The sequence below is a fragment of the Anastrepha ludens genome, chromosome 2 (assembly GCF_028408465.1).
Source record: "Anastrepha ludens isolate Willacy chromosome 2, idAnaLude1.1, whole genome shotgun sequence".
NCBI lineage: Eukaryota > Metazoa > Arthropoda > Insecta > Diptera > Tephritidae > Anastrepha > Anastrepha ludens.
The window spans coordinates 164310349-164331951 of record NC_071498.1 but is presented as its reverse complement, the minus strand read 5'-3'; the positions used below and the strand labels follow the sequence as shown (position 1 = coordinate 164331951).

At 36.1% G+C, this 21603-nt stretch overlaps 4 protein-coding genes across 4 annotated transcripts; 1 reads left to right on the top strand and 3 right to left on the bottom strand.

Moving 5' to 3' along the window:
• Positions 1 to 1807: 1807 nt before the first annotated feature.
• Positions 1808 to 7348, bottom strand: LOC128855744 (cyclin-G-associated kinase). The gene is made up of 12 exons (XM_054090901.1): positions 6959 to 7348; positions 6093 to 6329; positions 5888 to 6018; positions 5668 to 5793; positions 5380 to 5605; positions 4192 to 5320; positions 3734 to 4116; positions 3352 to 3675; positions 2996 to 3219; positions 2365 to 2931; positions 2134 to 2295; positions 1808 to 2062 (listed from the first exon to the last, which is right to left on the bottom strand). The coding sequence occupies exons 1-12, from the start codon at positions 7146 to 7148 to the stop codon at positions 1952 to 1954; spliced, it is 3810 nt and encodes a 1269-aa protein (XP_053946876.1). The 5' UTR covers positions 7149 to 7348; the 3' UTR covers positions 1808 to 1951.
• A 268-nt stretch (positions 7349 to 7616) lies between these two features.
• LOC128855745 (twinfilin) lies at positions 7617 to 9253 on the top strand. The gene is made up of 4 exons (XM_054090902.1): positions 7617 to 7735; positions 7806 to 7883; positions 7983 to 8758; positions 8823 to 9253. Exons 1-4 carry the CDS (start codon positions 7711 to 7713, stop codon positions 8973 to 8975), a joined length of 1032 nt encoding a protein of 343 aa, XP_053946877.1. The 5' UTR covers positions 7617 to 7710; the 3' UTR covers positions 8976 to 9253.
• Positions 9254 to 9620: 367 nt separating this feature from the next.
• LOC128855746 (RPII140-upstream gene protein) lies at positions 9621 to 10943 on the bottom strand. Its single transcript, XM_054090903.1, has 5 exons — positions 10667 to 10943; positions 10435 to 10600; positions 10283 to 10371; positions 9949 to 10219; positions 9621 to 9887 (listed from the first exon to the last, which is right to left on the bottom strand). Exons 1-5 carry the CDS (start codon positions 10846 to 10848, stop codon positions 9795 to 9797), a joined length of 801 nt encoding a protein of 266 aa, XP_053946878.1. The 5' UTR covers positions 10849 to 10943; the 3' UTR covers positions 9621 to 9794.
• Positions 10944 to 12782: 1839 nt separating this feature from the next.
• Positions 12783 to 13567, bottom strand: LOC128855748 (60S ribosome subunit biogenesis protein NIP7 homolog). The gene is made up of 2 exons (XM_054090904.1): positions 13394 to 13567; positions 12783 to 13333 (listed from the first exon to the last, which is right to left on the bottom strand). Exons 1-2 carry the CDS (start codon positions 13447 to 13449, stop codon positions 12847 to 12849), a joined length of 543 nt encoding a protein of 180 aa, XP_053946879.1. The 5' UTR covers positions 13450 to 13567; the 3' UTR covers positions 12783 to 12846.
• Positions 13568 to 21603: the final 8036 nt, after the last annotated feature.

The following is a 21603-nucleotide window of genomic DNA, read 5'->3' as shown; positions in this document are numbered from 1 at the left end:
GGCAACCATCTTCAAAAAAAAAAAAAAAAATAAATAAATAAAAAAAGTAAAAAAAAATAAAAAAAAGTAAAAAAAAAAATAAAAAAAATTAAAAAAATTGAAAAAAAAATTTAAAAAAATGTTTGCATTGTACTAGTCTTAATGACTGATAATTCATATTGACTGATTTGGCAGAATAAAGGACAAAAGCCAACCATCTGACAAAAAAACAAAAATTAAAAAAAAATTAAAAGAAAATTAAAAAAAATTACAAAAAAATTTTAAGAAAATTTAAAAAAAATTAAAAAAAAAGATTAAAAAAAAAATATATTGTACTAGTCTTAATGACTGATAAGAATCGTCATAAATAATTTAATTCATATTGACTGATTTGGCGGGATAAAGAACAAAAGCCAACCATTTGACAAAAAAAAAAAAAAAAAATTAAAAAAAAAAAATAAAAAAAAGTATATAAAAAATTTAAAAGAAAATAAAAAAAAATTCCAAAAAAATTAATTCATATTGACTGATTTGGCGGAATAAAGGACAAAAGCCAACCATCTGGCAAAACAAAAAAAAAAAAAAATAAAAAAATAAAAAAAAAAATAAAATAAATTTCAAAAAAAATTAAAAACTGATTTGGTAGAATAAAGGACAAAAGCCAACAATCTGACAAACAACAAAAAAAAATTAAAAGAAAATTAAAAAAAAAATATTGTAATAGTCTTAATGACTGATAAGAATCGTCATAAATAATTTAATTCATATTGACTGTTTTGGCGGAATAAAGGACAAAAGCCAACCATCTGACAAAAAACATTAAAAAAAGTACATAATAAAATTAAAAAAAAAGTACAAAAAAAAAAAAAATTCAAAAAAAAAAAAAAATTTAGTAATCTTAATGATTGATAGGAATCGTTCTAAATAATTTAATTCATATTTACTGATTTTTCAGAATAAAGAACAAAAGCCAACCATCTTACAAAAAAACAAAATGAAAAAAAAAATTAAATTAAAAAAACAAAAAGTATTGTAATAGCCTTAATAATGGATAAGAATCGTCATAAATAATTTACATCATATTGACCGTTTCAAGGAATAATGCATAAACAGGAACTAATAGGTCACTTTCAAAATAGACGCACAATTTATGATCTTACATATTTTTGAACAACCAAGAAAACTTATAAATAGAATAGTAAATCAGAGCTCGATTGCTAAGCAAACATATAAACTAAAAGTGTTTACTTCATATGTACATATGTACTTGTATGTGGTTAAGGGATATTAAGCATAAACAAAACTAAATCTTACTCTACATTGATTTCGAATTCCACAATTTATGTATGTATGTATATAAATTTATATATTTATTCAATACTGTTTGCCATATAAACAAATCTGACTGCTTTAAAACTAGTGTAAGTAAAAAAAAACTAGCTCGAGTAAATATAAATGCTTCTTAAATCGTTTTTACACTCTCTTTTCAAATTCAAATGATTTTTGTTATTTTTGATAAAAAGAAAACTTGCGTGTGACCAATATTCCATTTGATTTTAAATCGGTAGTGAAACAAGTCAACGTAAAAAATAGTAACTATTTAAGGCATTTTCTTAGTAGAGCAATTAAGTAAATAGATCAGACCATTTAGAAAACAAGAATCAATTGCATTGGCTATTATTTTTTAGAATTATTGTTTCAAATAATATGTACGCATACAAGAATACATCTGGTATAGTGTTACTACTCGAAACTTACAGTTAATGATTCATAAGCAATTACATATACCAGTCATTTACGGGCTAGATTAAGAAAACTCATACTCACATAAAAATTATGTATGTAATTTATTTATATATTCCTATATTAACTACTTTTAATGCTTTTTAACGCATCTCAAAAAAGATTGGTTCGCGGCAGGTCTTGCTGATGGTATCGATGCTCTGCATTGTTCGCACTGTAATTACACATTTTATGTGTTAAATAAATTTTGTTGTGTGGTATCATTCTCAAAATCAGTCCAAGCGTTGTTTAGCTCCATAAATATTAACTTAGCTATGCTTTCATTTTCCGTGCCGTTATGCTAATAAATTAAAAAAAAAAAAAAAAATTAATTAGCCAGTACAAAAATTTCTGCGGCGTCAATTTGCTCACCTTATCCGGATGTACAGCAAGACAGGCGCGCCTGTACGATTTTTTTACATCGGCCGGCGTAATGAGTGTGGACATTTCACACTTCGTCCATTTTGCGCCAGTCCAAAGCACCGTGTGCATCGAACATAGGAGCGCTCTTATGTTACTCTTCTTGCCCTCAGTCTAAAAAAAATGAATTAATTACTTAAATGCTACAAATCCGTATGTATATTAAATAGCGCAAGTACATACCCATTCCATGATTTTAACTTTTTCCGGATCCATTTCCTTAATGAGATCCTCTTTGCGCATTTCATTGATGGACCGTGGCCCCTGATGCATTTTGCTGCCAAAGTTGTATCCTTGTTCACCCAGTATATCTGCGAAAATGTCAGCATTCTTATTAGCTTGTGCACCAGTATTTTGCCCCGACTTTGGCGTATCGAAATTCGACCGACTATAGTCTGGTCTATTTGATTGCGCATTTGACCCAGCCGTTGCTGGTGTGGCTTGCGGCGATTGTCGATTGGAATTTTGGCCAGAAGATGACGAGAATGGTGGACCAGGCGTAAAGGACGCACCAAAACCGCCCACACTACTTGGCGACTTCACATGATTCGGCGAGGCAGTTGCGGTTGGCTGCGGTGGGTGTGGTGTTCGCACACCGCTTGTGGTGTGTGTGGGGCTGGAAAATTGTGTTGTATATGGGCTATTGCCGATGGGTGTAGCACCTGTTGATTTACTGCCCAATGTATGTGGATTGAAGTTGATATTGAGACCAGAAGCTAAATTGGCAATATCAGCGAATGGATCTTTTGGCTAAAATATTTCAACGGCAACAACAAATTACAACAACTAAATAGTGTATGTTTTTTATACCAACATTTTGTGGTGATGGCTCCTTGCTGGGGTTGGTGTTGAACGTTGGCACTGAGCCGAAGAAAGTGCCTGTTGCTGGCGTGGGTGTTGACTTTGCAGACCGGGATGCGCCTGCATTAAGTGGTGTGTTGTTACTATTGAATTCTACATTGATTCTCGGCGCTGCCGAGGCGACCGAGCCGAAGATATCATCAAGATCGGCATTTGAAGTGGGCTGTATGTTGTTTTCTAAAATCGTAATTGACATTTTAATAAAAAAATAGTTAAAATTAAAATTATTAATTCAAAAGCAGTTTGTTAAGCGCAAAAAACATTATGCTTTCAATTACTTTTTAGCCTGCAATGGATTGAAATTCTTACCCAAAATATCAGGTATTGGTGCTGAGCCTATACCTGTTGAGTTATCATCCCCGAAAGCGCCCAGTAAATCGAAACTAGCGTCGCTTGTTGGCATTGCTGTGGCTTGGGGATCTTGCACCGGCAGTTGCGGTTGGGGCTGGTTCAAATTGAGCAAATCAATTGGAGGTGATGGTTCAGGCTGGATGTGTTGCACATCTTCATGTTTTATTTCGGTGACATCCGGCAATATAAGCGGTGAATTAGAACGCAAGGATTTTTCTATACTTTCTTTTGGAGGCTGCGGCCTTGCAGACTTTGTTGGGTGTTTTGTACTAGGTTTTGTGACTGTATGAAAATAAAATAAACCACTTATTTGCCTCGCGTTCAAAATAGCAGGACTTACCAAAATTATCTACCATTTCCTCGTATTCCAACTGTGAACTAAAGAGATGTTGCGCGTCGCGTTTTGGTTTTGCTGGCACCCAGGGCGGATTTCTACTAGGCGGACATTCGTTATCCGTAAAAGTCAAAGACAGCGAAACCGAAAAGTCATGATGCACCTGATCGGCATCCGGTAAATCATCCAAATCGTTCAGGGAGAATGTGATTAATGTTTCTTGTTCCGGGATAAAACCAGTGTTTATTTGAAATTGACATATCTTTAAGCTTTGTGGGCGCACCATGCCTTTGAGCGCATTTCGCGCGTGATAGAGTACGATTATCAGATCTCCGCAGACCGTCAGATTGATGGGCAATGTAATTTTACCTGGTCCTGCCAAATACAATCTAAGAAATTTTTGAAAATTTATTGTTTAACATCGACACGAATTAGCATTTAACTGAAAATAGATTCTAGCTCACCTCATCTTTTCGTAATCCTGCAAAGTGCTCAAGAATAGTCGATCATTGCAGTAGACTTCCATGTAAATACGACAGCCATCCCGTGCTTTGGTCATACGCGGCACAGGTTGGCAACTCAACGAAACTAAGTTGATGCTTTTGTAGTGCGGTAATAGCGGTGTTGGACGCAAAATATCGCCAAAATAATATAAATAACGGAATTCCGATGGTCTAAGGTTAATGGGATGGCGCTTCACAGCGAACACTTGCACTGCGTCTTCGGGTTCCTGCACTAAGTTCGCGTACATGAGAAGCGCCCCAACTATTGTAGCCGCAGAACAACCACCTGAGTCACTCGTTTGAATGATAACCACAGATTTAGGGTCGGCGATTAGGAAGCCGTACATGTCTTCGACGACCGAAAACATACCTTGCAGACTGGGCGAATGTGCCTGCACACAAGCATAAATGGAACCCACTTCGACAGTGCGTACTGGTGGCGACAGTCGTGGACAGTTACTTTGCCCAAAATTATATATGCTTACTTTTTGTGGTGGGAAACGACTTTCAATGGACAATCGCACATCTTCAATATTATTAGTTTTATAAGCTGATTCAAATCCCTCTGAAGGACAAGGCATCACAAGAATACGCGACGTTATGTAACTTATGTCTAGATCAGTACGAGCGATAGTTTGTTGCATTGTTTGCATAACCTTTGAGGAAGTGTCTTTGAGATTTTTTAGAAAACTTCCAGCACCTCCACGCAACGATGAAAATAAACTACTATTTGATGCACCAGGGTTCCCGGCTTGTGCACTTGGTGGATTATTAGGTAGCTGGTGCTGTGGTTGATTATTGCCTGCTGGCTGGGCAGCCGAGCCTGAACAGTCGTCCACATAAAAAGTAGATATGCCAACACTTTCTGCAACTTTAGGTGTTGGTTGTGGGAGTTGTGCTCCAGTGCCACCACTAACTTGCGGAGAACTTGTGCAATTTATTGGACTTCTAGGCTGAGGAGATTCTATAGGTTTGCCGTGCAAATCAAGAGCACCTTTGAGCGACCAATTTTTTGTTTCTCCAATAGCAGCCAAACGTTCTAGCACCATCGATATATTGAAGCGATGCGCTGGATTTACATTTAGGCAGCCTAAAGGACAAAATAAAAGCTTAGGCTAAATATTAAAAAAACGGAAAATTGAATATTACCTTTGATTATTTCATGAAAACAGTGAAAACGCGAATCAGTTGGTAAAATATAGTTCCCATTAACGATGCGCAGTTTGGCTGAATCTTCGAACGGATGCTTTTGGAAGCATAAAGCATATAAAATGCAACCCAAAGCCCAAATATCCACCTTTATACCGATTTCGTAATTTGACCATGTGTCTAGCATTTCGGGCGCGCGATACATTGGTGTTGTGACAGAGCTAAGCTGGAATATAAAAACAAGCAAAATTCAACTAAGACTTTAGCAACACATAATGGTGTATGTACCTGATCTTCTAGAATATTACGTTGTTTCGCGCCCCAATCAATTGTCGGGGCATATGTTTCTTTGGTTGTAGATCCAAAGTCACAGAGTTTAAGTTGTTTATCATTGCCGATAAGAAAGTTCTCGATCTGCAAAAACATAAATTTATAATCCAATTTATTTTATGCCTATTATAGATCTAGAATTTAATATAAGTTATATTTTGTAGGCATTTTTGCGCACCTTGATATCGCGATGTGTTATTGGTGGTGTTTGAGTGTGCATATGAACCACGGCACGAGATGCTTGATAGAAAACACGCAGGACCAATGCGGGATCGAGTGGAGTATTCAAGCAATCTATAAGCGAACCTCCTAATTTTTTTTGTTTTTTTTTTTTCAAATACATTAGAAATTGGAATCAGCTTTTTAGTACAACGTCTTATTACCATTACAAAGCTCCGTTAGTAGCAAATATTCTGCGCGCTGTTGAGGTCCAGTTGTTTTATCGATAAATGATGCTCCGACAAATGTAACAATGTTCGGATGTCCGGAAAGCTGTTTGTGTGTGTTAATTTCATTAATGATGGCATTACAAGCTGCCTTATCTGTACCAATGAGCCGCTTGAGGGCGTATTTTTTACCACTGTGCAAATCTTGCGCGACATATACAAAAGCAAAACCGCCTGCAAGTAAGCGCAAAACGATAACACAGAGTAGAGTATATGAAAATGATTCTAATTGTCCGACGAATTTTGTTAAGAATAAATAAATTTAGCGATAACAATAAAAAGGCAATACGATAGACAAAGATATTTTTTAAACATTCATGCATGACTGTATTGGTTGTTCTTTCATGGAATTACAGATTTCTTTGAAAATAAATCTAACTTAAAGATATGCATGCTAAACAATTATGTTTGGAACGTGCAACGTAAAAACATGAATACTCTCAGCTATAAATACATATGCATGTTAATGTTAATAAGTAACGAAAAGATGTGAAAAATGCACTAAGCTCGAAACTGTGTCTGTTTTATTTATAGGTTCCAAATATATTTTTGTGCTAGCATGCATTAAGCGTTATAATTTTTTTGCTAATGACGCGAACGTAAATTAAATATTTTTTTAGATTCTATATCAAATGCTACTGGAAGGATAAGTGTTAATTTCCGTCAGGTATAGGGTTTTTGCATTATCGATTTTTCGTTGTCATATTGTAGAATATTCATAGGTGTATGTATTGTAGGTGGTAATAGCCAAACGACCAGTTATTAACGAATGCAAAATTGAGGGGGAGTCAACAGTGTCTTACCCTCAGCAATAACTTGCTTTACACGGAGCTTATGTCCTGCTACTTCAACAATTTGTCCACAAAACTCGTTTGTCGTTGCAGTTGACGTAGGAGCTACGTTGCCAGAACTACCATTCTCAGTATCTCCACCAATATTGGTATTTGGGGCTGTATTGAAGTAGCCCATTGCTGATTTAAAGAATTCACTCATTTTAGACTACCCGAACCTTTTATGCAAATAGGCGATAATTCACGCGTTCTCTTTTATCTAAAACGCTATTTATTTAAACTTTTTCTATACTTGGTTTGTATTCAAAAATTTTACTTTTAATTATTGTATTTACTAAGATAGAATCAAGAAAATTACGCCATGACAGTGGCACAACAACAAAAACACGAAATCTAGTGGAGTTTTCGTTGCCACAGTTATGCAGAATCTTGCCAGCTGTGCAGCAGAGCTGCCTAATTCGATTAAATTGTTCTTATTAGAATCATTGAAGTTCGTTCAGAAAAAATTACACTTTGATGGAGTAAATATTTTACAAGACCCTACTCCGATAGAGAAGCAGGATTAGCATAACTGGAGTTTTATAAGTGACAATTTATTAGTTTGGGGAAAAGCAACACCGTGGATCATAATGCATTAAAAAGTATTGGCCAACAGCAACGCAACCCTGATAGCAGTAAACATTTTTTGTTGCTGTGTTGGAGTGAGTAATTGTAATTTATCTCCAGGTATTTGCCGAAAATAAAAATTAGCCAAAAATAGAAAAATGTCGCATCAAACTGGTATAAAAGGTACGTAAGATGTATATTGGATATAAAATATATTCTAATATTGCGGAATTCACCATATAATTCATTCCAGGTAATGATAAACTTACAAAAGTTTTTGGGAAAAGCAAAAACGGAAAGCTGCGGGTTATAAAAGTTTCAATAGAAAATGGTAAGAGCAAATTAATTCGTAATAAAAAGCATAGAAACAATGTGAATGCAAGTATTTGTAAATAACTGAACGTGAAAATTGGTAATAAATTCCTTACAGAGGAACTTAACTGTACAGCTACAGCAGAGGTAAAAAAAGACTGGGAGAGGGACTATGACAAGTTAATTGCACCGTTGTTAGAAGAAAATGTACCATGTTATATACTTTATCGGTTGGATAGTAAAACCTCGCTTGGTTATGCATGGCTGCTGTTGAGTTGGGTGCCGGATACGGCAACAATACGACAAAAGATGGTTTATGCTTCCACAAAAGCAACGCTTAAAACCGAATTCGGTTCGGCGCATATTACTGAGGAAATACACGCAACAACCTTAGAAGAGACTACTTTTGAAGGCTACGTACGGCATAAACAAGACTTTGCAGCACCGGCACCACTAACCACTCGTGAGGAAGAGCTGGTAGAGTTGCGCAAAACTGAAATTAACACCGATATTAATACGGATACGCGTCACCAAACCCTGGGCGGAGTAGTGTGTGCAATGTCTGATGCCACTGTTGCGGCTGTTAAGGATTTGCTACGAGGTTCGTATGACTATCTTCAATTTCGTATCGATTTGGACGAGGAGCGCATACATGTGTCGAAGGCAGCAGTGGTGCCGCTGAATGAATTGCCCCATCAGGTGCCGACCGAACATGCACGCTATCATTTATACCTCTTCAAGCACACGCATGACGGTGACTATCAAGAAGCATTTGTTTTCATATATTCTATGCCTGGGTATACATGTTCGGTGCGTGAACGTATGATGTATTCCAGCTGCAAAGCACCATTTTTGGACAACTTGAGCACGTTTGGAGTAAATGTTGCGAAAAAGGTAAGTGTTATAGAAGTATTTTTCAGTTGAAGTATTTTAAATTTGTTACGCATTTGTTTTTTAGTTGGAAATCGATAGTGGTTCTGAATTGACTGAGGAGTTTCTGCTCGAAGAACTCCATCCAAAAAAACTTGCCAGCAGACCAGCATTTGCGAAACCTAAAGGCCCACCTAGTCGCGGTGCAAAACGTCTGACTCGACCACAAGAGCAATCTTAAGTGCAGAATGGACATAGAACTCTATTCGGCAACTTGACAACCTCGCGGCAATAATTTGACTAATGCTTTCTTTATTCTTCCACCTGATGTTTAACTCGCATTTTATCATGATTCAAGTATTTAACTATAAGAAGTGTCTACAAGATATTCATACATATATGTACATAAACATAATGTGTAATAGTATTGAATGTTAGAAATTATGTTTATTTGTGTTCACTTCCACGCAATATCTATTAATAGTTACGTAAATGTACACAAATGCATACATGTAAAGATTTACTGCCTTATTCCTTTCTAATGGTACGATCTTTCTTATTGATCTTAATAATTTTGTAGCGCTTTCAAACAACTAATGATATATAACTATTCCCCAAAAATGTTTGGGGAATGCTGCTTGAGTGACAGTCCTTGGCTGGATGTAAACGATATAAATCCGGGTCGTTTCGGTAATATAGAACCGACCTTTGTGGGAACGTGATATGTTTTCTAATGCATAATAATGGCTCTGACCCATATAAAAAAATTGTAGTCAATAAAACAAACAATACACATACATATACATTTACCAAATACATAAAAGTTGATGTTGAACAATTAAATTTGCTCCCTTTTGTTTAACAAAAAAAAAAATTATGTGTCGTCTTCTATATACATATGTAGCTGTATAGCTGTATTTAAGCGTTTAGAAATTGCAATATAACATAAAAATGTATCTATTATTAATTATACATGTGTGTGTACATCCAAAATAAAAAGTTAATTTTCTACTAGTTAACTTAAACACAATTGTTTTCGATCCTTTTTCCTGTCGAGGTTTTATTTAATAGCATCCAAAGTTACTTTATCGCCAACTTTTTCATCGTGCTCCTTAAAGAGACTGGGCGTTTTATGTGCTATGTCTTCTTGCGCCTGAATAGTGGATAAAAGTAATGAAAACCGTATGGACAATGTTTGATCAGTACATTCTTACCTTCATTGCCTCGTGCACAACATTTTCACGCTGTAATCGCCATTTATATTGCCAATAACGTATCTCTTCCATGGAAGTACCAGATGCATAGAGTAGTGCAAGCGATGCCGCACCTGCTACGGTCCCCAGCACACCACCAACAACACCTCCCGCAACCATGCCTCGTAGACCTAAGTTCATTTTATATAGGCTGCCGGTAATTAAACCTGCTGCAATATATTCAAAGATGGAGGATTTACCCCGATACACGGACACGCATGTGATTATGCCACTGAAAATGTTGAAATCCCTTGTTTTTATTTGTATTTCCATAGGCATAAACGTTTGTACTCACAAGTATGAAGTCGTGAACAAACCAATTCGCCAGCCCCATTTAAATCCACCTCTCGCAAAACTCATGGTTACCTCATCTTGCAATTTGCGCTACAAAAAAAAAAAAAAAACTGTATGTCGTGATATATATTAAAATTATTTTACCCCACTTACTTTTGCATCAAGATGTGATTTAAATGCTGTCGCTTGGTTACTCTCCATAAAGTTCATGTATGCCGTCCGAGATTGTATAACACCGCCATAAATAGCGCCAAACATAAAGCCGACAAAACCCGCCTGATAAATTGAGTTCAAGTCTGAAGATATACTGCCAAATTCGCTGTTGGAAAAACAATTTTATGAATATTTACAAACAAACCAAAATATTTTCAAACACCCAACTTACTCAACTTTAAACAAATTTTTCAAACGCTCCCATCCGGTCTCATTCACGTCTGGTTTGTTTTGCAGATATGACTTGTAAGTCTTTGTGTCTTTAGAAACGATGTCATTCTGCGATGGATCGCCCGGTAAGCTTGGCAATATGCCCGCTATGAGTATTCGACGCCCACTCCTAATGAAACTCATAATATATTTTTCTTCGATTTCTGTGTAATAAACTATAAAATGCGTGAAGATTTAATTAAACCACAGCTGATTAACAGCTGATCAACAGCAGTGTACAAAGTTTGTTTCTTTACAAAGAATTATCCGAATTATCCAACTTTCTGCTAGAGCAGGAGAGGGCAATATATACCAAATATAAGAATGCGCACTGTTTCGCTACGCGATGTACAGAATATTCACTCTTGGTTTCGCTAGAGAGAGGCAAAAAATGAGGTTCGATTGAGGTTTATGCTGATTGCAACGGAACTAAAACTTTTTTTTTGCGAGTTTTGTGTTGATTCAATGAAGCTTTTTTTGTGAAGTGCAATAGCCGCATGAGGTTTGTTCATGTAAATACTATGCAGTAACTTAAATTCCGTAAATTCGCTCGCAAAGAAAAAAATATCAAAAAAGTTCAAGCACGCAAATCAGTAACAATTTGCAAGTTTCACGAACAGCTGATTAAATTGTTGGCGGGAAAAATTACAAAAATTAAACATTCTTTTAGTTGAGCTACCTCATATTAAATTCAAAAGGAGAAGCAAATAAAAGCAAAACAAGCAGCAACTTAGCATCACAAGATCTTATTTTCTCCACAATAATTTGTTCCATTTCAACATCAGATCATTCCATTAGACATTGTATTACTGTGGCAAGCACAGCTTTATTGCCAAATTTAGTTAATAACCCAGAAGTACAAGTCTGTCGGAAACTGCAGCAAAGGTGACTCTAGGCTGTGGTTCAGAAGTACATGCCTCTGCATCATTGATCCATTCCTATTTAATATATGACATCAAATAAATTTTAACTAAAATATATTTAATTACATTCTCCATTTTAATCACCACTTTTATTTAAGTTTAGAACTTTGACTCAATTCCAAAATTTGAATTTCGTGTTTATGTTTACTTTGCGATCAACTGTTTCTCAGTTACAAATACTTACAAGTAAAAATTTATCCAGTAAAAACTTTCAACTTCTCCTCAAAATAAGATGCCATTTGATCTCTCACTTTCCCCTTCTTTGCTAGTTTTGTTCATGAACACTAAAACTTGATCATTTGTAATAATTAGGTCTGTTCATGTAGAAATTATCCAGTAACTTTCCAGTAACTTAATTTGCGAGAAATCTCTCTCAAAGAGAAAAATATCAAAAAAGTACATGAATGCAAAACCAGTAACATAAAAGCAAATAAAATGTAAAATAACGAGCTTCAGAATCACATGATTTCATTTTGTCCACAATAATTAGTCGCATTTCATCACCGTTGCCAGATGAAGAATATTCCATTAGCAAATTTTAATTCGTGTTTGTCTTTACTTTGCCATCAGCTGTTTTTCTCACTTGCACATTCTTACAAGTAAAAATTTATCCAGTCAAAATTTGCAACTTCTCAAAATGAGATGCCATTTTGCTCTCTCACTTTCCCCTACTTTGCTATTTGTTAAAATTGTTGTTACTTCATGAGCAGACCCATGGCATTTCAAATGAAAGGTAGTTGAATATACCTTTTACGAAATCATATTTAAATTATGTTAATTTAGCAAATTTTCGAAAAAAAATTGTTTTATATATATATGTACATGTTTGTGTACTTTTTTATAAACTTATTTGTTTTTTTTTTCAAAAACCTAAAAAGTATTTACATAAAAAAGGTGTTTTAGTGACTCTTTTAATTTTCTTTTTGTTTTCCTTTCTCTGTAATCTGCGTGTAATTCACCTTTGACCTTCAATATCTCCTGCATTTTTGTTTATGCAACTAATTTTTTGGTACCGTTGTATATATTTATTCCTTCCGCTCCACCGTTGTAACCAGCATGAATAGTTCTATCGAACCTTATTTTGTTTTTTTTTTCTTGCGAAATGCGCATTATTTCCTTATGTACACTATCTTGCTTCAAATAATTTCGACACTATTGCTAAAACATAGTTTTGATTTTTATTTACATCTAAATTACTCATTATCTAATAAATAAAACACTAAAAAAGCGTATCCTCCGATCTGATGTATTCACCAATGTCTGACTGATGGAAGCAAACAGTAGTCATTGGATCTGCAGTCTTGCATTCTGTCGTAGAACGCGCCAACACACCGAATCCAAGTGGTAAATCATTCATGGAGTAGACGACCACACCTTGGTACTGACCGGCATTCTCAGTGATACGTCCTAACCCTGATTTTGGAATATGATTGCCGTATAGATATTGCTGTTCAAATGATGGTTTTACCCAGACTTTATATTGGGCATAAGGCGCAAGATAATAGAGTGCGGTAATGTGGAATTTCAGTTTGTTTGTTTTTGAGAATTTTCCAAAGCAAGTACCAACACACACAAGCTTTTCTGGGCCAAAGCATTCAGATAGTTTAAGTATACGCTCCGAAACGTAATATACACGATCCCTGTGCTCACGGAAGCAATATGTTCCATCCGGCCGGTCTATCAGCTGCTTCACATTGGTGCCAATGCTGGAATTTTATTTTTATTTATTAGTTTTTTGCTTCAGCTTTACTATATCTTATACTCACTATTTGGACAACTTTTCAAAAAGAACCTTTGCTCGCTCCTCACTTAGCCTTTTCATATTTTCGCGTATATGGTTTTAAAAAGAGTAACTTTATAAAAATTGTATTAAAAATCGTAAATTAAAATCACAGATAGTGACCAGAGTAGGCAAATATCAAATACAATTGACACACGTGCTCACATTTGTTTATGAACAGTACGGATGAAAAGTATCGCACAGGGCTGCCGTTTGGCGCAAATGTTTTAAGTTTATATATGGTAAGATAAGAATATGTCAAACATTATCACATTATTATCTTTTAAATTAATATCGACAAAATATCATTTTTGGTGATGGTTATCAGGTGGAAAGAAAGAAAAAAATAATAACTTGGATAATTAATATTGGAACCAAACAGTATGAAAATATTGCCATACGCCCTGAGAGAATGGTGGGTATTTCATTTATAGTAAGAATGGAGCAGGAAAAATTTAGTACTTCTTTAAATTCGTTAAATTATATATTTCATATAATAAAATATTTTATAAAAATATATAAAAAATTCCCCATTTTTCCACAAATGGAGGGGCCTACAGTTTTATGCCGCCTCCGAACGGCAGATGAGGAGCCTTTTCTACACTACACTGCAGATAAACACTAGGAGGTTTACCATTTTCTGCTGGGAAGCAAACATGTCTAGAAAATCTTGCTCTATTATTTGATATTTAAGACCAAAACACAACGCAGTGGCAGTTTTTTTGAAATGACCTGTTTTTTTTAAACGGTTACGGTTGCGCTTCACGCTCTTCTTTCGTATATACAGTTAATCTGATAGGAGCTGGGCCGCCAAAGCTTGGAAACCAACCACCAACTTGGTTCTAATAAACTGAATTGTATAGCTCCATCTTTGAGCCATACTTTAGGTTAATTTCTGCGCATTTCTCCGTAGACTGAAATAAATAAATTGCGGCTCAGCTAAATTTTGCCAAATCCGCCAAATTTGCATTGACTGTTTGATAGCCCAAATTTTTTTCTTTGAGTCTTTGCTTAACTACTATACAAACATTTTCAATAGGGTTGACATCAGACGACTATGAAGGCCAATCCAACATTTCATTTAGCTGCTTCCACTCTACATACCTTCGGCTTCGCTGCTTGGCATAGTTGTCTTCTTGTAAAACCCATTGTTGTCTACATAGTTTTCCCAAAAATCTTCGCAGCTGACGGTAATATTGCTTATTGGTAAATTTTTGTATTTATTTATTTTAAATTTTTATTTTGAAAAGCTTTTATGATAATAAATTATTAGGTAAACTAAAGTAAACGCAGCGTTAGCAGCAGAGGCATTCGGCTGGCTGGTGATGTGTGTTGGGTCAGATCCACCGGCCATGCTTGTTAAATTATTATTTATTCACCCAAATATCAGTTCGTTGAAGTTGTCGATTATTAGCAGTACAGCAGGAGCGACGAGTGCAACTATTCGCCCAAAAGGAAGATTCATCTGTGAATATTACGTTTGCCCCACGGTGAAAAGATTTGTATGGTGTGGCCAATATCAGACCGTTAGCCTACTCTTAGCGAATTTGACGGAATCGGCCGTCGGACTGACTTAATAGGAGCTACGAATCGGTTTGTTTATAAAAAAACTAAGAATGTGTTAGTGATATACGAAAAGAATTAACGCAATGTTACTTAATAAGTTTTTCTCCGATAGTCAAGCCGCGATCAAGGCTCTGACGACGCCAACGAAACTAGTAAACTTCTGTAAGGAAATCAAATCTCTTGGGTGTGCAGGTAACATTTCTCTGATCTGGGTTCCAGGACATAGGAACGTAGAGGGAAATGAATTTGCTGATGAGCTTGCCAAGAAGAGGACTAAATTGGTATCAGAGACATCCCGCCTAACAGTTGACAAATTATTTCTGAGGAAAACGCAGAAAAGATGGAGGAGCTCCATTTCTTCATGTGCTATTTCGAAGACCCTTTGGCCCCAGTAAAATATACGAAGGACTCAGAAAGTCCTTTGGACTCCTCGCCATTCAATTTCCAAACTCGTAGCTGTGTTTACCGGCCACTGGACGATCGGCACACACGCGGAAAAGCTAGGGTTACCATTTAACCCCCATTGCAGAAGCTGTAGGGACCTTTCAGAGAAGGAGACTGTTTGTCAGCTAGCCTATTAAGGTCACTGGGTGCTCCTTTCTTCGATAGTCTGGGGCAGTGCGCCAACCTAGATCCATCAATCTTCTCCATAATATCAACAGCTCTGGCTGGCTGTAGATATCTGCCTGGATCGTATCAAAACGGCGCTTTAGTACTACTTGAGGAGAGCCAGACTGGCACTTCAACCATTTCACCTACCTACCTACTATCTGAACAATGACCGATTGGACGAGTGTGTGAATATGTGTGAAATTATCGTGTAGATTTTGGCTGGCGAATCTCTCCCGTGATGTGGCAACCGAAGTTCCTCTCACAATTTTGTTTTTCATCACAGGCATTGGCCAAATCTAATTTGTAATCTATCATCCTTGACGTTTGTCCAATTCTGTTCTGAGTTTGTCTTATTAAATGCTAGTATTTTCCAATGTGTTAATACTTTTCTGAATTGCTGTCACACACAACTATGGGCCCGTCACAGTGGGTCCGTTTCGTCTGTTGCGGCAGCGAATTTGTCTGACAGCAAAATAGGTATACTAATTGTATTTGGCGGCCTCGGTAATCTAGCGTAGTCACTAGCCTGCCATCCCAGATGTTGTGGGTTCGAACCGGCACGTAAAGCACGGTCCTCCCACTTTTCCAAATTTACCTACTTTCTCTGTTTAAAAAAAAAAAATCTTATTACTCAAACCCAAAACCTAGTCCATTTCATCCTTACTCCCGCACAATAGTCAGCGCATTATTTGCATTGTGGCTGCTAAAACAAGCAAAAGCAAACAGTTACACATTGCATCAGTGACGCCAGCAAGAGGGAGTAGCGCAGACACACCAAATTTAGCGATGTCCTCAACCACCTGTGCGATCCTTCTGCAGAAAAATGTGAAACACAGATGGCGTCCCAAGCAGTAAAGAAGGCGTTGTATCTAATCAACGACAGTTGGGCATTTCCACCACTTAGGACTGGTAGGGAAAGGCTAATTATCTACCCTGTCTGAAATCAAATAGATTAACGAAACCAACGCAAGACAAGTCTTGTCGAGGCCCTATACTCCCGGGAGGAGTGAACAAGGAAAAACAAACAAACAAAAAATTTGAGTCGAAGCTGCCACATACCCTATGATCAGAAAGTACCGGGAATGTTTGAATAAAACAAAACAGAGTTAAATTTCAGACAAATCTGTTGTATCTCCTTCAAAATATAACCCGTCTGAAGCAACACATATGTGACCACGTTTAACCCGGTCCTCCATGCACCTCTGGTAGGCCGACGAAGGGATGGCCTTCAGCTCATTCAGCTTCGTCGCATTCTCTTCGATCTCTTTGATCGACTGAAATCTCCTGCCACGAAGTGGTAATTTCAACTTGGGAAACAAAAAGAAGTCGAATGGGGCCATATCAGTTGAATACGGTACTTGTACGATGGTATTTACTTGGTGTTTGGTCATATAATCCAGCACAATTTGGGCTCGGTGCGATGGCGCGTTTTCATCATGCTAAATCCAAGAATTGTTTGCCCACATTTCCAGCCGTTTGCAACGTACAGCATCTCTCAAACGCTTCAAAATGGCTAAATAATATTCTTTATTGACTGTCTGGCCCGATGGAAGGTATGGATCGATGCTCACGTGCGCGGTTCGTTTAAATTAAACATTCCCGGTGCTTTTTGATCAACATTCTAATTTTGCCGTACGCCAAATCTTTGGTGTTTTTTATTATTTCAAATTAAATGCAGAAAACAAATGAAATTTAAACTAATTGAGTCAATTCATATGCGCTCTTATCTTTACGATAAAAACTTGAAATAATAAAGAAAAGGCTAGGATTCACCAAATTGTCTTGGAAAATGAATGTGCGTCTTCGACTACCATAAATTCTATTAAAACCCTTCTGCTTCACTAAGCATTAATTTTATATTATAATAAAGGGTGATTTTTTAGTTATTATCTTTTTAAACAGTTGGTTTAAACAGCTGACGCACGTTTCGTGTTTTGCTTCACTGTCAAACATCTTTAGTTTGGTCTATAACGAACAACGCTTGCAAATCCTTCAATTTTATTATAAAAATGCGTTTTCTGTTCAGAAAGTTTAAGGGGGGAGCCTGGTTTATAAGGTCAAAAAAATTAATTTTTTTTTTCATTTTAAGCGATTCCTAATATATTTCAGAATATTCATATAAAGTTACAGAGCCTAATTCTCAATATTTCCGTAGATACAAAACCAAAGGTAGGCGAGCGTTAGGTAGTTACGCTGTGACCGGACAGCTATAGTACAAACTTTATCTTCTTTTCTCGACTTTTCATTTTTATGATTACTTTGAATTGGCGTACATGAATGAAAAAAAACTAATGAACCTTTTGAAATGAATCATAGCTTGTTCCCTTCAGTATTAAATTCTTTTCTATTTGAACTAACAAAATAGATAAAAAAAAAAATTTTCAAGATTTTTATACCAAGTTGAAGTGAATTTTTTTTTTATAGACGGGCATTTTTTTCTTTAAAACCTCCAAAAAGTTGAAATTTTGGAATTTCTCTCAGTTTTCTTAGTTCATCTAGAATAAAAAATCATGATAATTAGAAATCCATTTGAATTTTTTGCTTTAGATAATAATTACGAGCTGTATCTTGTACGCCAGTTGGAAACTCCAGCGTTGCAGCGCTCCACTAATTTCTATGTTAAACATTTTTTTCAACTTATTTTAACCAGTACAAAAATTTTTTATACTTTTTAAATGTTCATTCAAAGATAGAAAAAACTTTGCAGTGCTAAATTAATTTTTTCCTTAAAAAAACAATCGCAAAGAGATGCAATTTTTAGACCTCATAAACCAGACTCCCCCCTTAAAGTCGAAAAATTGTGTTCAGCGACGAAGCTCATTTTTGGATCAATGGGTACGTAAATAAGCAGAATTGTCGATTTTAAAGTGAAGATCAGCCAGAAGAATTGCAAGAGCTACCAATATATCCAGAAAAGGTCATAGTTTGGTGCGGTTTATGAGCTGGAGGTATCATTGGACCGTACTTTTTCAAAGATGCTGCGAATCGTAACGTAACTGTGAATGGTGAGCGCTACCGTGAAATGATATCCAACTTTTTTTTGCCCAAAATGCAAGAGTTTGACTTGTATGACATGTGGTTTTAGCAAGACGGTGCCACATGCCACACAGAACGCGTAACAATGGACCTGTTGAGAGGCGAGTTCGGTGAACATTTTATTTCACGTTCGGGACCTGCCACTTGGCCACCCAGGTCGTGCGATATAACGCCTTTAGTTTATTTTTTGTGGGGCTATGTTAAAGCTTATGTCTATTCAGACAAGCCTGCTTCAATTACCGGCCGAAGCATTGGAAATAGTATGCCAAAATTGGACTAAGCGGATGGACCATGTGGAGCGCAGTCGCGGTCAACACTTGCATGAAATAATCTTCAAACATTCAATTATATGGACTGTACTATCGATTTAAATAAAAATTTCATGCATTTTTCTGAATTTTACGTGTGTTTTGTTGAAAAATTTCCTATAGCTCTTAAAAAATCACCCTTTATATGGGCTTGTTCGAGGCACGTAATAAAAGCGACAACACTGCTGCACTGATGACAATTTGCAACACTGTGCAATTGCTCAACTGATACTTTTCTGATGTTTGGCAAACAAAAAATTTTTGATGCCGATTTATTTGTATTCGCGCGCAACATTTGCCGAATTTTTGACACTTCGAACGTGATGCTTTTGATAATGTTGCCAGAATTTTACATCGAACGTAATACTTTCACAAATCATGTAACACTGCGGTTGTGATTGAAGCTCGAACAAGCCCTATTTCACAACCAACAACAATTTCTTTATACACAACGAAATATAACATTTGAATTCACGACAAAAGCATCGGTTTTTTTCTCTTTTATATGCGGCATTACTTTCATTGTGGCACTACGGTACGTTTTACACGTCACGTCAGTCAAATGCGTTGCCACAACGGACTCAAAGGGCCCATTGTGAGAGTCTTATAAGTGGGCGTAGTAGCATCGATATCAGGTGGACAACTTTTTTGAAGTGAATTGGGTAGCCTATAAATTTCTTTCTGGTTGTAAAGTGTCATAATCTGCGGGACTCCAAATGCCACGATTAAAAAAAGACAAACACTTTTTACAGGATTTCTTTCTTAATTGCTTTATTGCACGACTCCTTAACAACTATTTAAGTCATTATTAACACTCCATACTATCGTATAATAGATTAATACATACATATTTACACATATTTACTTAATCAAACTATAATTACCTTAAAAATACAGGGCTTTAAAAGTAAACTTCACTAGCGTTTAATGACTTATAATTCTCAAAGGAAGTACTTGAATGTTTGTTGTGCAATTACTTATAATTTACCAACAACAACACCTTTCTTTAACTGACGCACATAATATAAAATATTTTGAAAATAGTAGATGAAATTTGATTTATTTATGTATGTATATAACACATACATATTAGCGTGGCCCAAAAAAAAAAAAGATGCACCACTTCCTATGCGGATATATGGACTTTTGCGTCAATTTTGTATGGAATGATTGTAGATCGATATTAATTAGTCTTCTCTTTTCATTTCGCTTCATAAATATTCAAAAAATTTGATACAAGTTTTTTGATACAACTTTTTTAATAATTTTGTTTTTAATTTTGTGTAGTTTTTTCCCCCTTATAAAAAATAGAAATATTTTTTTGTTTGTTTTTTTTAATTTAGATTTTTGGAGATTTATGGCGCAATTAAAAATGGAGGTTAAACAATATTGATCTGCGAACATTTTATCCCAAATCGACGTCAAGGTATTTTCTTCCCATGGGACTTCAATGAAAATTTTCATATATTTACAAAAATAAAAAAATAAAATTAAAAAATATGCGTGTATTTTGTTTTTGCCCATAGCACGAATTTAGGGTGCTGCATCAAGAAATATTTTTTAGGCCACTCTAATATATGCGTATATTTATATATAATATATTATATATATATATATATAAATATTTGCGACGCCGCCGTAGCCGAATGGGTTGTTGCGTGACTACCATTCGGAGTTGAGAGATAACGTAGGTTCGAATCTCGGTGAAAGACCAAAATGAAGAAAAAGTTGTTTCTAATAGCGGTCGCCCCTCGGCAGGCAATGGCAAACCGCCGAGTGTATTTCTGGCATGAAAAAGCTCCTCACAAAGAATATCTGCCGTTCGAAGTCGGCTTGAAACTGTAGGTCCCCCATTTGTGGAATAACATCAAAACGCACACCACAAATAGGAGGAGGAGCTCGGTCAAACACCCAAAACGGGTGTACACGCCAATTGTATATAGATAAATATATATATATATATATATATATATATATATATATATATATATTGTATATAGATAAATATATATATATATATATATATATATATATATTTATCTATATACAATTGGCGTGTACACCCGTTTTGGGTGTTTGACCGAGCTCCTCCTCCTATTTGTGGTGTGCGTTTTGATGTTATTCCACAAATGGGGGACCTACAGTTTCAAGCCGACTTCGAACGGCAGATATTCTTTGTGAGGAGCTTTTTCATGCCATATTTATCTATATACAATTGGCGTGTACACCCGTTTTGGGTGTTTGACCGAGCTCCTCCTCCTATTTGTGGTGTGCGTTTTGATGTTATTCCACAAATGGGGGACCTACAGTTTCAAGCCGACTTCGAACGGCAGATATTCTTTGTGAGGAGCTTTTTCATGCCAGAAATACACTCGGCGGTTTGCCATTGCCTGCCGAGGGGCGACCGCTATTAGAAACAACTTTTTCTTCATTTTGGTCTTTCACCGAGATTCGAACCTACGTTATCTCTCAACTCCGAATGGTAGTCACGCAACAACCCATTCGGCTACGGCGGCGTCGCAAATATTTATATCTACTTTCTCCGAAGTAATGCCTGGTTTTCGTTATGACTGTTTTCAAGATGAAGAGTGCCATTATAGTGAAAGCGCCTACCTGCCATTAAGGGCCATTTCGAATTGAATCCCAAATTTTAATTTCCTATGGTTCCAGTGAG

Excerpts from the sequence above, each read along its gene's own strand:
- LOC128855744 (XM_054090901.1), bottom strand. The coding sequence starts at position 7,148 with ATGAGTGAATTCTTTAAATCAGCAATGGGCTACTTCAATACAGCCCCA. Across the intron at positions 5,794-5,887 it reads TAACACATCGCGATATCAAG|ATCGAGAACTTTCTTATCGG; the intron begins GTGCGCAAAAAT and ends ATGTTTTTGCAG. Across the intron at positions 5,321-5,379 it reads TTTTCATGAAATAATCAAAG|GCTGCCTAAATGTAAATCCA; the intron begins GTAATATTCAAT and ends TTTGTCCTTTAG.
- LOC128855745 (XM_054090902.1), top strand. The coding sequence starts at position 7,711 with ATGTCGCATCAAACTGGTATAAAAG. Across the intron at positions 7,736-7,805 it reads GCATCAAACTGGTATAAAAG|GTAATGATAAACTTACAAAA; the intron begins GTACGTAAGATG and ends AATTCATTCCAG. Across the intron at positions 7,884-7,982 it reads AAAAGTTTCAATAGAAAATG|AGGAACTTAACTGTACAGCT; the intron begins GTAAGAGCAAAT and ends AATTCCTTACAG.
- LOC128855746 (XM_054090903.1), bottom strand. The coding sequence starts at position 10,848 with ATGAGTTTCATTAGGAGTGGGCGTCGAATACTCATAGCGGGCATATTG. Across the intron at positions 10,601-10,666 it reads AAAAATTTGTTTAAAGTTGA|CGAATTTGGCAGTATATCTT; the intron begins GTAAGTTGGGTG and ends TTTTTCCAACAG. Across the intron at positions 10,220-10,282 it reads TTGTTCACGACTTCATACTT|TGGCATAATCACATGCGTGT; the intron begins GTGAGTACAAAC and ends CAACATTTTCAG.
- LOC128855748 (XM_054090904.1), bottom strand. The coding sequence starts at position 13,449 with ATGAAAAGGCTAAGTGAGGAGCGAGCAAAGGTTCTTTTTGAAAAGTTG. Across the intron at positions 13,334-13,393 it reads TTTGAAAAGTTGTCCAAATA|CATTGGCACCAATGTGAAGC; the intron begins GTGAGTATAAGA and ends ATAAAATTCCAG.